The sequence below is a fragment of the Anthonomus grandis genome, chromosome 11 (genome assembly GCF_022605725.1).
Source record: "Anthonomus grandis grandis chromosome 11, icAntGran1.3, whole genome shotgun sequence".
NCBI classification, from domain to species: Eukaryota; Metazoa; Arthropoda; class Insecta; order Coleoptera; family Curculionidae; genus Anthonomus; species Anthonomus grandis.
In genome coordinates, this window is record NC_065556.1 from 322,026 (window position 1) to 335,755 (window position 13,730).

Sequence of the window (13,730 nt, forward strand, 5' to 3'; positions counted from 1 at the left end):
CAGATGAATCATATGGTCTGAAGTAAATAAAACTAAATTCTAATAAAAGCAGAATTTAAAAATAGAGTAACAATTTTATAGGCACTACAGGACTAAACTCATTATTTGTCTAATAAATATTCTTGCCAATGTGAAAAAGTCAAAAAATTAATAAGAAAACATGTTGAGCATCCACAATGCTTTATTAGTAACAACTATCCTGCTAATAACCCAAAAAGTAATATGTAGTGACAGTGATATCACCCACTCAGTATTTGGGGGCTTCACTAATGGGATGCCTGCAGCTTTTGGGGACTTCAATTCAGACGAACTTACTGATGTGTTTGTCCTTTTAGGTAAGTAACCTTTTCATATTAACGTTAAACATTTAGGTAGACGTAAATGAGTATTCTTTAGATAACAATACATCAGTTGAAATACTGTTGGCACAAGAAGAAGAACCTTTGTTAAGGCCTGCAAAGAAACGATTGAGATGCTCTTTTAGCAAACCTATAACCAGTGTTGTACCAGGGGATTTTGATGGAGATGCCCTTATGGATGTTATGGTTACAACAATAGCTAAAAGAACTGGTATGGTAGAGTTTATATTTTGGAAAAACTGCAATTAATTTATTCTTGTAGATAAATCGGAGAATGAAGTTCCCTTAACACATGTTTATATTCTCTGGGGTGGTGCAAATCATTTGAATTGTACATTGGATGAAAGAAAACCCATTATTCAAATGATTGGGCAGCCTTTAGCAATGGATTATAACCAAGACATGATAATAGGTGGGGTTCTTAATGTATGTAATGTATGGATCTTTATGGATTTTGGCATTTTAGATCTGTTTGGACAAGATAAGGAAAAACATAGGATATTTTGGATATTTAATAAGGACAGGAGTCCACCTACGGAAAAGCATATGGATGATAATAAAAGTAGAGAGGAGTTGAGTAGACCACATGCTCATGCCTTTTTAGGTAAGTGTACTATTTAATCCTTTATTCAGTATAAGAAGAAATACCGATAACACACCGATTTGGAGTTTACAAGTTAACTTGTTTCCACCCATTATGTGATATCTGTTATGTCAGCCAAAGCGGAAGGAAAATTGAAGTCAGAGTCAACGAACATTTAAGACTTATCACCTGAAATAAAAATACTTTTATTAGCAATACCAATTCTCCTTTTGCGAACCACATATTAGAGTCTGGCCATAATTTTGATCTGGGACCTAACACTGAGGTTCTGCATGTTTGTTAGAAAGGGTTACAATTGGACTTGTTAGAAGCATTTGAAATAAATAGGGCCATAAACTCCCCAGACTGCACATGTACTAATGAGCAAACTAAGTTTGACAGTTTACCCTTTTTTGATTCAATTAGCCCTAGAAAATAGCTTTTATCTTTATTGTTTTTAAATCATTTATCTTTTAACATTTGTATTAATCAAAATTTAAAATCTTTTCTTTAATGCAACGTTAATATACAATAGTTCCTTATAGTACCTTCTTTTAATATGTAGAAATTTGTATTGTCCTAAGTTTAAATTTTATATTTTGAATGGTAGATGTCCTTATTGTACTATGTTTTTAATTTTAATTCATTTATTTATTATTGTTTTTATTCCCGATAACGCGTAATTTTTGTTTTATTTGGTGAACGTATATGTTTTTTGTAATGTTTTGGTAAGTTCTAAATCTGTTTTGTTATAGCGAATAAGCTCATTTTTTAAAACTGTCTTGAATTACCTGTTGATGGCTTATCTGATGATGGCTGTTTACACAGCCGAAATACATAAATTTACCTAAGTGACCTACATGCATTTTTCTTGGAGATAAAGACTTCCCCATTTTGTAATCTTTATACAGGGTGCCTCCGATTAAGTCGGCACTATTGGTATCTTTCTTAATGTTTAAGATACAGGGTCAGTTAAATTAGCAAACTAGTAGGATTTTTTCTGTTGATTAAAATGGTGAAAACAGAAAAAAAATTGAACATCGCGTTTTCGAGAAAATGTGAAAAATGTACTTTTGTTAAATGGAATCCCCTGTATATTTTTACATAAATCAAAAGATAATAATTTTCTTAATAAAAAAGCTTATTTACACTAATAGCCTAAACCTAAAAATAACAAAGTTATGGAGATATTAATAATTTTGTCAAATTTAGGCAAGCTGGCCTTGAACTTTTTGAGAGCAAAACAAATAAATCATTTTTTGAATAATAAAATGACAGTAGCCGTAGAGATTTTATTAAATAAAGAAATACTGACAGTTACAAGTTTGTGATTTTTGTAAAATGTAAATTAGTAAAATGCCTTTTACGCATATTTGAAAAATGTGATATGTTAGAATGTTACCTTGTATGTCGAAAAAATAGTGACAGAGCGCTAGAAGAGTACCGCCAAAGATTCCAGACTCGTAACTTGCCAAACCGTAGATACTTTTTAATTCTCTACAGAAAATTTAGAAGTAACGAAAACGTGTTTAAAAGAACTAGAAGAAGGAACCAATTTATAGTAAGCGAGGATGTTGAAATTTCTATTTTGGCATATTTTGAAGCTCATATGGAAAACTCAACTAGAGATTTAGCAAGAGCTTACAATGTGAGCTTAGTAACAATTTGGCGGGTCTTAAAGAAACACAAATTTGTGCCATGTAAGTATCGACCAGTACAAACATTGTTGCCTGGCGATAACGAAAGAAGACTTGCTTTTTGCAACTGGTTACGGAATGCATATGAAGCTAATGATAATATTTTAAACCGTATAATTTGGTGCGACGAAGCTAATTTTTCAAACAAAGGTAAGTTTAACCGTAAAAATGTACACTATTGGTCACAAGAAAATCTTTTCCTTACTGATCCCAGAAATCCTCAAAATCAATTTAGTATAAACGTTTGGTGCGGCTTAATAGGAAGCCAAGTAATAGGACCTGTGTTTTATGATGGCACTTTGACTGGAAGGAGATATGTTCATCTCATATTATCTGGAGCGCTGGAAGAATATTTGGATAATGTTAACTTGGAGGGACGGCAACAAATCTATTTTCAACAGGATGGAGCACCTCCCCATCAACTAAATGATGTAAGAATATTACTTAATAGACTGTTTGACGATAAATGGATTGCGACACGTGGCCCGATTCGTTGGCCACCTAGGTCACCAGACCTAACCCCTCTAGATTTTTATTTTTGGGGTTACATAAAAAATGTATAAAAAAATACAGAAACCGTTGATGAACTTCAAACACATATTAGGCAAATAATTGGATCAATAGATAGAAGATCAGTCTTAAAAGCGACAAGACGTATGCTTAAGTGTGCTCAGAAATGACATATTGAACAAGATGGCGATGTTTTTGCTCTTTTATTGTAAATTAGTAGTTTCAAAGCCAACTTGCCTAAATTTGACAAAATTATTAATATCGCTATAACTTTGTTATTTTTAGGCTTAGGCTATTAGTGTAAATAAACTTTTTTATTAAGAAAATTATTATCTTTTGATTTATGTAAAAATATACAGGGGATTCCATTTAACAAAAGTACATTTTTCACATTTTCTCGAAAACGCGATGTTCAATTTTTTTTTCTGTTTTCACCATTTTAATCAACTTAAAAAATCCTACTAGTTTGCTAATTTAACCGACCCTGTATCTTAAATATTAACAAAGATACCAATAGTGCCGACTTAATCGGAGGCACCCTGTATACACATTCTCCTACAAAATATGGACTTCTATTCAACTATTAAATAATAATATATTCATGGTAGACTTAAATCGCGATCATGATTATATGGCCGACCTCTTCATAACCACCCCCAGCCAGTTTGAAGTGTGGTACGGGCGCGAAAACGAGCCAAAGTTCCACCTGGAGAAGACGATTCCCCACCCGAAGCACCAAATATTGGGCCAATCATTATTCATTGACCTGGAGCTGAAGGGAACCGTCGATTTGGTTACTCCTGTTTGTACTAGCGGGAGCAAAGACAATTGCCAGGGTGCTGCTCTTATGGTAAGGATTCGTTTTAAAATAAATTCTTTTTAGAATGTTATTACGCGTGATATTGTTTCAAATTTCAGTTAAGATTACATTTATTTATTCATAATGCATCAACAGTAAAAAAGGCCAATTACAGATACAATTCTAATAGTATTAAAAATTTAAGTAGAAGTAAATACTATTGAAAGTAAATCATATACCTACACAGCTAAAACGGTCCAATCATCTAGCAAAAAAAATATGCAGGGTGTCCCGTTGAACTTGTAAAACCTTTTAACAATATGACTTTAGTGAAATGTTTACGGTTTTCGAGTTGGAAGCGAATTTTAAAATTTTTCAAAGATTCTGACCAAATTTTTTCAAAAAATTTAAACTACGACAATATATGTCTAACTTTAATAACTTTATAGTATTGTCCAATCATGAAATGCATTAGGACAATAATTACTTTTTAAAGTTCTACTTTATTGTTGAAATAATACAGAGAGTTCCCAGGATTATTGCTTTTTCACTTAATTACTATTTGTTTTGCTCTGATACTGTTAGAAATAATAAATGTTTTATCGTGACCATCAGTTGTACCGTAGAGTGGGATGAGATTGATCAATTTTAACTTTATTTCTTTTATATTTTAAACCTTTGCCTATTTTTTTGTCTTCAAACATTTTGAGTACTCTATTAAGGTCCAAAGAATAATAATTTAATACTAGTTTTTATATAATCATTAAGAGACTTCACTTATCTTTAAAAAAAAAGGTGATCAATCTTAGACTATAAATGGGGTGAGATTGATCACATTAATTTTATAGCATGAAACAGTGGCGCACAGTGGAACGCCTATAAGGAAATATCGGGACGTTTTTATATTTTATGTAATATTTGTAGTAACTGTGATGATTTCACTAAAAAAGTTTTTCTTTATCATTATATTAATAATTTTTTTGCGGTGTATTAATCGTTATAATATATAAATGTAATTCCTAATTTTTATATTAATTTTTAAAAAACTAAACATATGTCTGATCCAGTGGCGGCTCGCGCCCTGTAATCTAAGCTAGGCGACATATTATTATAACAGTGCGCACACCGAGTAGCCCGAGCTCCCCTCCCTCCGCTTTTTCGGGATTTAAAAAAAAATTGTGGTGCCACCTTTCATTAATAATTTACTAAAATTAAGAAAAAAATAACGTTTTCGAAATCTTTTAAAAAAAATAACCTAAAAATAATATTTTTTTTTAAATTTAGATTTCAGTCAACAAAAAAAAAATGCGGAAACAAAAAAAACAAAATGAAACACACCTTTACAAAGTTGTATGAATTTAAATTATGATCGTAATTTTTGTGTTATATCCATATTTCATTTAATTTCACTAAATCCTTAGATATATACACTACCTACTGTTATTGACATACCTACTATAAGATGCAAAGATGCAGTAAATATTCTTCTATATTATAAACAAATACAAATAAATTCATTTTTATTAACATAGATCTTTTTTACTTACTTACCAAAAATGCATGGTTATTTAATTATGCACCTTTGAGCTTATGTAGTTTTCTTCTTTTTAATACTATTTCTAAAAAAGATTAAAGTTGAATACTATATAACTAAAAGATATCATAATGTTCTTCTACTTAACATAGATTGTGTTTTTAATTTTTGATTTTTTAATTTTTTTTTTGTTTTTTTTTAGTTTTTTATTTTAGTTGTAAAACAACTAATTTTTATAAATAAGGTTTATTCTTCTGTCCTTTAAAAGTGCAAACCTACTTATTATTAAATCTGTAAAATTATCAGATCCCTGTAAAGAGCAAAAGAGTTCCTTTTCGATGGAAATTAAAGCAAGTGATGATAAGCGCTTATTACCTATTTTATTTCGGGAATATGTTTTTATGCGTTTAAGGCATGAAAAATGTCTTTCAACTGATGTACTTGTGATTGGTATTATAGCAATAAGCGTAAAAAGTGTAAAAGCTTGGGGAAATATTTCTTTAAGACCATTATCGATAAAATGTTTCAAAATCGACTCTACATTTAATGTTGTTAGTTCTTCATCGTGAAAAATTACACTTAACTCATTAATTAGTTGCTGTTTGTCAAAAATATTTTTATAAAGGTTGGTGACACTTGTAACTAAAGAAGTTGGAAAATTTTTCTTATACTCTTGGAACTTAGAAGAATCAACCAATGCAAAATAAGTTAACTGCGATAGATCTGCAAACCGAACATCTATTTGCGTCGAAATATTATCAATAATCTCATAAAATAAAATTCGCAAAGAAGACTTTTCATCCCCTTTGATAGTATTTGATAATTTTATTCTTTTTGATGGTGTAGGATCCACGCTATCTATCATATCGCCTGAAATTCTAATTTTTGCTTCTTCAAAAAATTGTTCAAAGGTTAATTCATTCCGCAAGGACTGTAGACGCTCTTTTGTTAAAAATACCTGTTTTTGACAATAAGCTATATCTAAAGACTTTTTTTGCAAAATACTAAATAGTGGATCCGTAATATCAAATACATTTTTGTAAGCCGCGGTTAAAAAAGAAAATTCTAAACCTTTCATAAATCTAAGATATCCCTTTGCCCCGTTAATTGACTCGGATGATGAAGATTGATCGTCAATAATTGTTTGAAAAACTTTTTTTAAGTCATTCCATTTTGAATCTAAAAGATGAACGATTTTTGAACGAGAAGCCCATCTGGTATCTACAGCAGTCGGTATCCTTTTTCCAACTATAGAGTCCAAAATAAATGTTCGCTTTGCAGATTGATGGAAGAAGCCGGGAATTGAAGTTAAACGCTCGCAAAAAAAATTCGGCAATTTTTAATAGTTTTTGCTCCTTTCTGTAGAACTAAGTTTAATCGGTGCGCACTGCAATGTGTAAATAAAGCTAATGGAGCATCGTCTTTAATTTTTTTTGCAAACCATTTAACGAACCAGCCATTACGCGAGCGCCATCATAACATTGACCAACTAAATTTTTCTTATAATCGAAAGGACTTAAAACAGAAACAATTAATTCGTACATCGCGTCTGCCGTTCTATCTTGACTTACATCAAAAAATCCCAAAAATCTCTCTTTAATGTCACCAGATTGGTTTACATACATTGTGATTTTTCTAAAATGTCAGTAGTGTCATCAGCTTGTACAGAAAAAAATAATGCTTCTTTTATTTCTTTATGTATTGTTTCCAAAAGGTGTTCAGAGATACAACCTATTATATCGTTTTGGATAGTCTTAGACAAACCAGAAAAATTATTGCCTATTTTTTTTAAATGGTTTTGCATTTCGATGTCACGTTTAATTAACAAGTTAAATGTTTCACGAAAATTGCCAGTGTTAAAAGAATCGGATTTTTCATTGTGGCCTCTAAAAGATAATTCTTGTTTTGCAAGATGACAAGTGACATCAATCAAATAGCTCAATAAATTTATATTTTTTCTTACATCCTCGTTATAGGATTTTAAAAACAAAGAAGACTGTATTTTTAATGCATTCTGTATAGTGCTACTATTTTTTTGCAAGCGCTTTAAACTAAGGTAGCTACTCATATGCTCCTTTGACGATTCATGTTTTTTTATGCTAGCTGACAGATTTTTTAAATCGCAAAAACCCTGAGACACCCAAACATTATTTCTATTACCTCCTAAAAGTATACAAGGCCAACAAAACAAACTTTGTTTAAAATAACTACCACATAACCATTGATGAGTTTCGAACCACTGGGTCTTAAAGGATCGCGAGAATGCTTGGCCTTGCTTTTTGTCAGGTTTTAAAATTGAAAGGGGGGGGTGTAGGGCGACCAATAGAAATTATTTCCCTACGATCATTTTCATTTAGGCGGGAAAATGGGGTTTCTTGTAAAGAACAAATTACATCATGCACAGGGGTTTCGGCGAGATTATTGGCCATTCTAAAAAAAAAAATAGTAAAAGGATCAAACAACTAGGTTAGGTATGCACCTCTACTTCTACAAAAATTACCTACTTTCTACTCTATATTATAATATTCTCAAAAATATACAACCCCTTAATAGGTACCTCTACTACCTTTACAAACTTTAATAACACAATTATTATTCTAATATACTTATACTTATCTAATATAAACCAAATTCAAAATTCAATGGAGAAGCAACCATACGACGTACGACAGCAGTAAAATCGTTCAAAGCTGAAAGGAACGGAAGAAACCAGCCACAAACCGTTAATGAATAAAAACAAAACCCCGCCAAGAAAAATCTGGAATTATTTTCCTCCTATCATATTATTAGTATTAGTACCATCACCATCTTTATTGCTCCTATGTAGTTTTAAATAAGTGCAACAAAGACGCCACACAGCATAAAATCCCGCCCCAGTCCCCACCATTGATTTTCCATTGAACGAGGGCTCATCTCATCCGTGCTTTAATTATCATACTGAAACTCACCCAATTGTACTAAAAATTAAATACGTTATAAAAATCGTAGTCATTGCTTGAAAATTTACAACAAAAAACCTAGACTGCCATGAAAAATGTACATTTTTAATATTTTTTACATTTAAGTAAAAAAACAGAATTTGTATTGCGTGCTAAATTTTTTTCCACTTGTGCTAGATTTAGTACAATCGTACTCTTAAATCACCAGCCCTTTCCCTTTATCGATCGACGAACGAGCGCTTCGAGCGAATTGACGAAGACGGTCGAAGGCGCCCGAATTGTCCGCCTAACAGTGCACTTTTTGTCGCATAGAATAATTTTGTTTCACGTCGGCCGCTGTAAGTTTTGTATGGGAGATTGCCGCCGTAGAGACCATTAAATACAGGCGGTTGGAAATATCGCCTTCCCATATATAATATCGTATTCATTTGATTTTATGAGGCGAGTCGCTTTAGTCTAGCTCAGGTGTCACGTAAAGTGGCGATTGATGCATGCGTATTAACATTAGACTAGGAGGTTTATCAGATATTTTAATATTACATTAAAAAAAATGATTATATTATATAAATTATAATGGTCATTTTTTTTCAAATTTACAAGTGAATTTTATAAGGTAGGCGGCGCCTACCTTGCCTACCCTGACGAGCCGCCGCTGGTCTGATCTAATGAAAAATAGACAATATTTTTCTACAAGTTAGCATTAGAGTTTACAGTAAATACATTGCAGTGACCTGTATATACAGGGTGTTTTTGTATTCATCAAATGTATTCGTTTAATGTGAATATTTTAAATATATATTATTATTTTAATCATAAATAAATAAAGGAAAAATAAGGATAGGAAACTATAATATATAGTAATTACTAAGCAATTTCCCGTGTTTTATAATTAATTTTACTTTTTTTAGGATACTTACAACTCTTAATTGCAACTTGCAGCAAGTTTACTAATTTGGTTCTGTTTTCTTATTTCAATTGCTTAAATTACTGCGTAAATAATAGAAAATTGGCAAAGTTAAATTACAAAGTAAAGTAATTTTTGGCTAACTAAAAAAAAACATTAAGAGTATTACTAATGCCAAAAGGTATGAAAAATATAATTTACTTAATTAACTTGTTATATAACTCAAAGCTTAAACTAATGGGTTTAAATAAAACTTTCCAAAGAACTAATTAACCATGAAAAACAAAAATAAGTTACCTACATATACAGGATGTTTCACTTTTTTGTAGCAGGACTTTAACAGTATTTAGAAAAATTAATTTTAAGGTAGATTTTCATATAAATATTGATCGTCAAACTTTTTGTTTCTGAGATACAGGGCGTCAAAGTTTCCCAAAAAAAAAAGTTTTTATTTTTTAATATCCGAACTATCAAAGATATTGAAATCAAAATTGGTATAAACAATTCTAGGATGAAGGGTCATAATCGTAATTAATGTCATGTTTCTACGTTGGCCAGTGGCGGAGATATGACTAATTAATAATGTTAATGTGACTAAAAAAGTAGCACGCCACTGGATTAAGTCGATTAAACGATCATTTCTAAATAGTGCATTTAATTGTAAACAAAAATGCCCTCTTGATATTTTTTCGTATCTGACTCCGTTTTCTCCTCAAATTGGGTTGTAAAAATCACTTAAGATTTAAAGATAAATTTATTTCAACCGTCTAATAAATCGCAACATAGAACAATACCACAAATACTTATAACTTATTTTTAACAAACAATAGATTACAAGAACACAACAAACAATTAACAAATTTAAAGAAGGTGTTCGAAATGTGAACCATTTTCTGCAATACATAATTCACATCGACGAATAACCGAACGTGAAATGTTATTTATATTAATTTATTTTAATAATTTGAATAGTGTGCCATGAAATAAAAACAGTGTCGTAAAATGTAAATGTCATATTAGTATTATCGTGTCAAATTGCAATTGCGTTCTCAAAAAGTGTTATTTGTTTATTTTTTCTTATCGTTTTTGTGTCAAAATGTTTTATTTTTTATGTTTTCAAATCAAGAGTTAGCGGATATCCACTTTATTTATGGGGTTGCAAATGGAAACTCTGCAGAAGCAGCCCGGGAATATATGCGCAGATATCCGATTAGAAGGCATCCACATCCTTCTGTATTTGTAAGAGTCCATCGACAAATTATTGAGAATGGTTTAGGCAATGTACGAGGAAATGAAAATAATGTAAATTTTCGAATAGAGAGAAATAGGCAACAAATTTTGTGTGAGTTCAACAGAGATCCTACAACAAGTATTAGAAGAGTTTCCGCTGGTTTAGGAATTTTAGCTTCCCGTGTTTACCGAGTGTTAAGACGGGATCATAGACGTCCTTATCATTTGCAGCCTGTTCAGGGATTACAACCAGGAGATGAAGAAGAAAGAACTGCATTTTGTCGTTGGATTCTTAATGCAGTTAATAATACTCCAGGTTTTTTAAATAACGTGTTGTGGAGCGATGAGTCGTGCTTCACTCGGCGTGGAGTGGTCAATTTCCATAATCAGCACATTTGGGCGCATGAAAATCCTCATGGAATTCGACCAAGAAACTTCCAGCATAAATTTAGTGTTAATGTCTGGATTGGTATTTATGACAATCGACTTTTTGGACCATATTTTTTGCCACCACGGGTAAATGCTGCAGCCTTCTTGGAATTTTTAGAACGGGAGCATGCGAATATGTGGGAAGATATTCCTTTAAATTTAAGGAGACGGAGTTGGTTCCAGCTTCACGGTTGTCCTGCGCATTATGGGAGAATTGTACGAAACTGGTTGGATACCCATTAACCAGAAAGGTGGATGGGTCGTGGAGGGCCAGTAGCGTGGCCTCCACGATCCCCAGACTTAAACCCCTTAGACTTTTCAGTATGGGGATTTTTAAAAGAAAGAGTGTATGCGACACCTGTTTCAACAAGGGATGACCTTATAAATAGAATTAGGATTGCTTGTAATGAAATAGTACCATTTTTAAATAACATTTCACGTTCGGTTATTCGTCGATGTGAATTATGTATTGCAGAAAATGGTTCACATTTCGAACACCTTCTTTAAATTTGTTAATTGTTTGTTGTGTTCTTGTAATCTGTTGTTTGTTATAAATAAGTTATAAGTATTTGTGGTATTGTTCTATGTTGCGATTTATTAGACGGTTGAAATAAATTTATCTTCAAATCTTAAGTGATTTTTACAACCCAATTTGAGGAGAAAACGGAGTCAGATACGAAAAAATATCAAGAGGGCATTTTTGTTTACAATTAAATGCACTATTTAGAAATGATCGTTTAATCGACTTAATCCAGCGACGTGCTACTTTTATAGCCACATTAACATTATTAATTAGTCATATCTCCGCCACTGGCCAACGTAGAAACATGACATTAATTACGATTATGACCCTTCATCCTAGAATTCTTTATACCAATTTTGATTTCAATATCTTTGATAGTTCGGATATTAAAAAATAAAAACTTTTTTTTTGGGAAACTTTGACGCCCTGTATCTCAGAAACAAAAAGTTTGACGATCAATATTTATATGAGAAACCTACCTTAAAATTAATTTTTCTAAATACTGTTAAAGTCCTGCTACAAAAAAGTGAAACACCCTGTATACAGGGTGGTCCATTTAATTTGAGACATCGCAATATCTCGAAAACTAAACATGTATCCAGAAAATGATTCATGTGAAGTTTGAATGGTTTCCAGGGGGCCATAAAATGACGTCATTGGTTTGACCTTGAGTGGACGTTTTTAAGGTTAAATGAAGGTCAACTTCACTTTTTTGCATAGAAACCTTTATTTTTTTTAATAATATCTGATTTAGCGTTAAAAAATTAGTAACTTTCATCTGACACTTTTTTACATACGACCTTTCCTTTTCAAGATATTAATTCTTAATTCTTTTACGAATTTTTTCCTTGACAATGACATTAGAAACAGGTATAGCTTTGGTTCAGCAATTCTTCAATATTGTTGTGACAAAGCATTGTTGATCAATAGTCAATGCAAGTTGTTATAATATGAAAATTTTCTATAGTGAACAGATTTCACGTGTCTATCCCAGGTATTTCAGGCGATTGTAAACAAATACTGATGAATAAATTAAATTATTTTGGTTCACAGTATTCTTTCAGTTATCAAGTATTTGACTATTTTGTTGTGTGACTATGGAATGCCTAACAATAAATGAAAATGCGACATCCTCCATGGCAACTTCCATCGCGAGCATCATTTTATCGTGTAGTGAACCATTTTATAGAAGATGGAAGTGTGAGAACGATAAATCAATCACGAAAGGGAAGCATTACCAGTCAAAATAATTAAATTGCCGTCTTAGCTGCAGTTGCTCATAATCCTGGAGTCAGCTCACGATCAATTTCTTCTGCTTCTGGAAACTCCAAAACAAGTGTCCTGAGAATTTTGAAACGCCACAAGTTTCATTCGTATCACTTGTCGTTACATCAAGAGCTTCACGGGAATGATTTCCAAAATCGAGTGTTCTTCTGTGAATGGGCCCAGAGTCAGTTGCATGAAAATAACAATTTCTTTCTGCGCGTCTTATTCACCGAAGAAGCTTCATTTATAAACTATGGTGTAGTTAATCGTCATAACATGCATTATTGGGCAGTTGAAAATCCCAGGTGGTTTCGAGCGATAGGACATCAGCGGCCATGGTCTGTGAATGTCTGGTGTGGCATCATCAATGATAAAGTCATAGGACTCTATTTTATTGATGGTGTCTTTACAGGCCAAAAATACCGTATTTTTTTGCTAGAGATTCTACCAGTATTTTTGTTGTGCGCCAAGTTTTGGATCGTGACTTCAAAGGACGTTAGATAGGTTGCGGTGGAGCAGTCCACTGGCCGCCACGGTCACCTGATTTGACGCCCTTAGATTTTTTTCTATGGGGTTATTTGAAGGAGATTGTATATCGCGATCCACCAACGACTCCCGAAAATATGAAGCTGCGAATCACGGAGCTTTGCGGGTAGATAACTCCACAGATGCTGCAGTTCATCGATCGTTTAGAAAGGGAGTCATGTATAGAAGTGGAAGGTCAATACTTTGAACATTTATTGAAATAATTTCCTAACTTTTTTTGTTTCAATTTCTTTTATTTGAACTTTGTACGTTTTATTTTCAAGTTTTCGATTTTGTTGATAATAAAATTCTATCATAAGATACTCCTTTTGATAGATCATCAGATACTACCTACAAGGGCAAATGTCATTGTCAAGGAAAAAATTCGTAAAAGAATCAAGAATTATTATCTTGAAAAGGAGAGGTCGCATG

At 32.2% G+C, this 13,730-nt stretch overlaps 1 protein-coding gene across 1 annotated transcript in view; it reads left to right on the forward strand.

Annotated features, from left to right (window-relative positions):
- Positions 1-13,730, forward strand: part of LOC126742178 (T-cell immunomodulatory protein) — a 41,969-nt gene continuing 28,239 nt past the window's right edge. Inside the window, exons 1-5 of the mRNA XM_050448756.1 lie at positions 1-335; positions 397-570; positions 622-771; positions 826-963; positions 3,758-3,999. Of these exons, the coding sequence (XP_050304713.1) occupies positions 161-335; positions 397-570; positions 622-771; positions 826-963; positions 3,758-3,999 (879 nt within the window). The 5' untranslated portion in view covers positions 1-160. The remainder of the gene's footprint in view (positions 336-396; positions 571-621; positions 772-825; positions 964-3,757; positions 4,000-13,730) is intronic.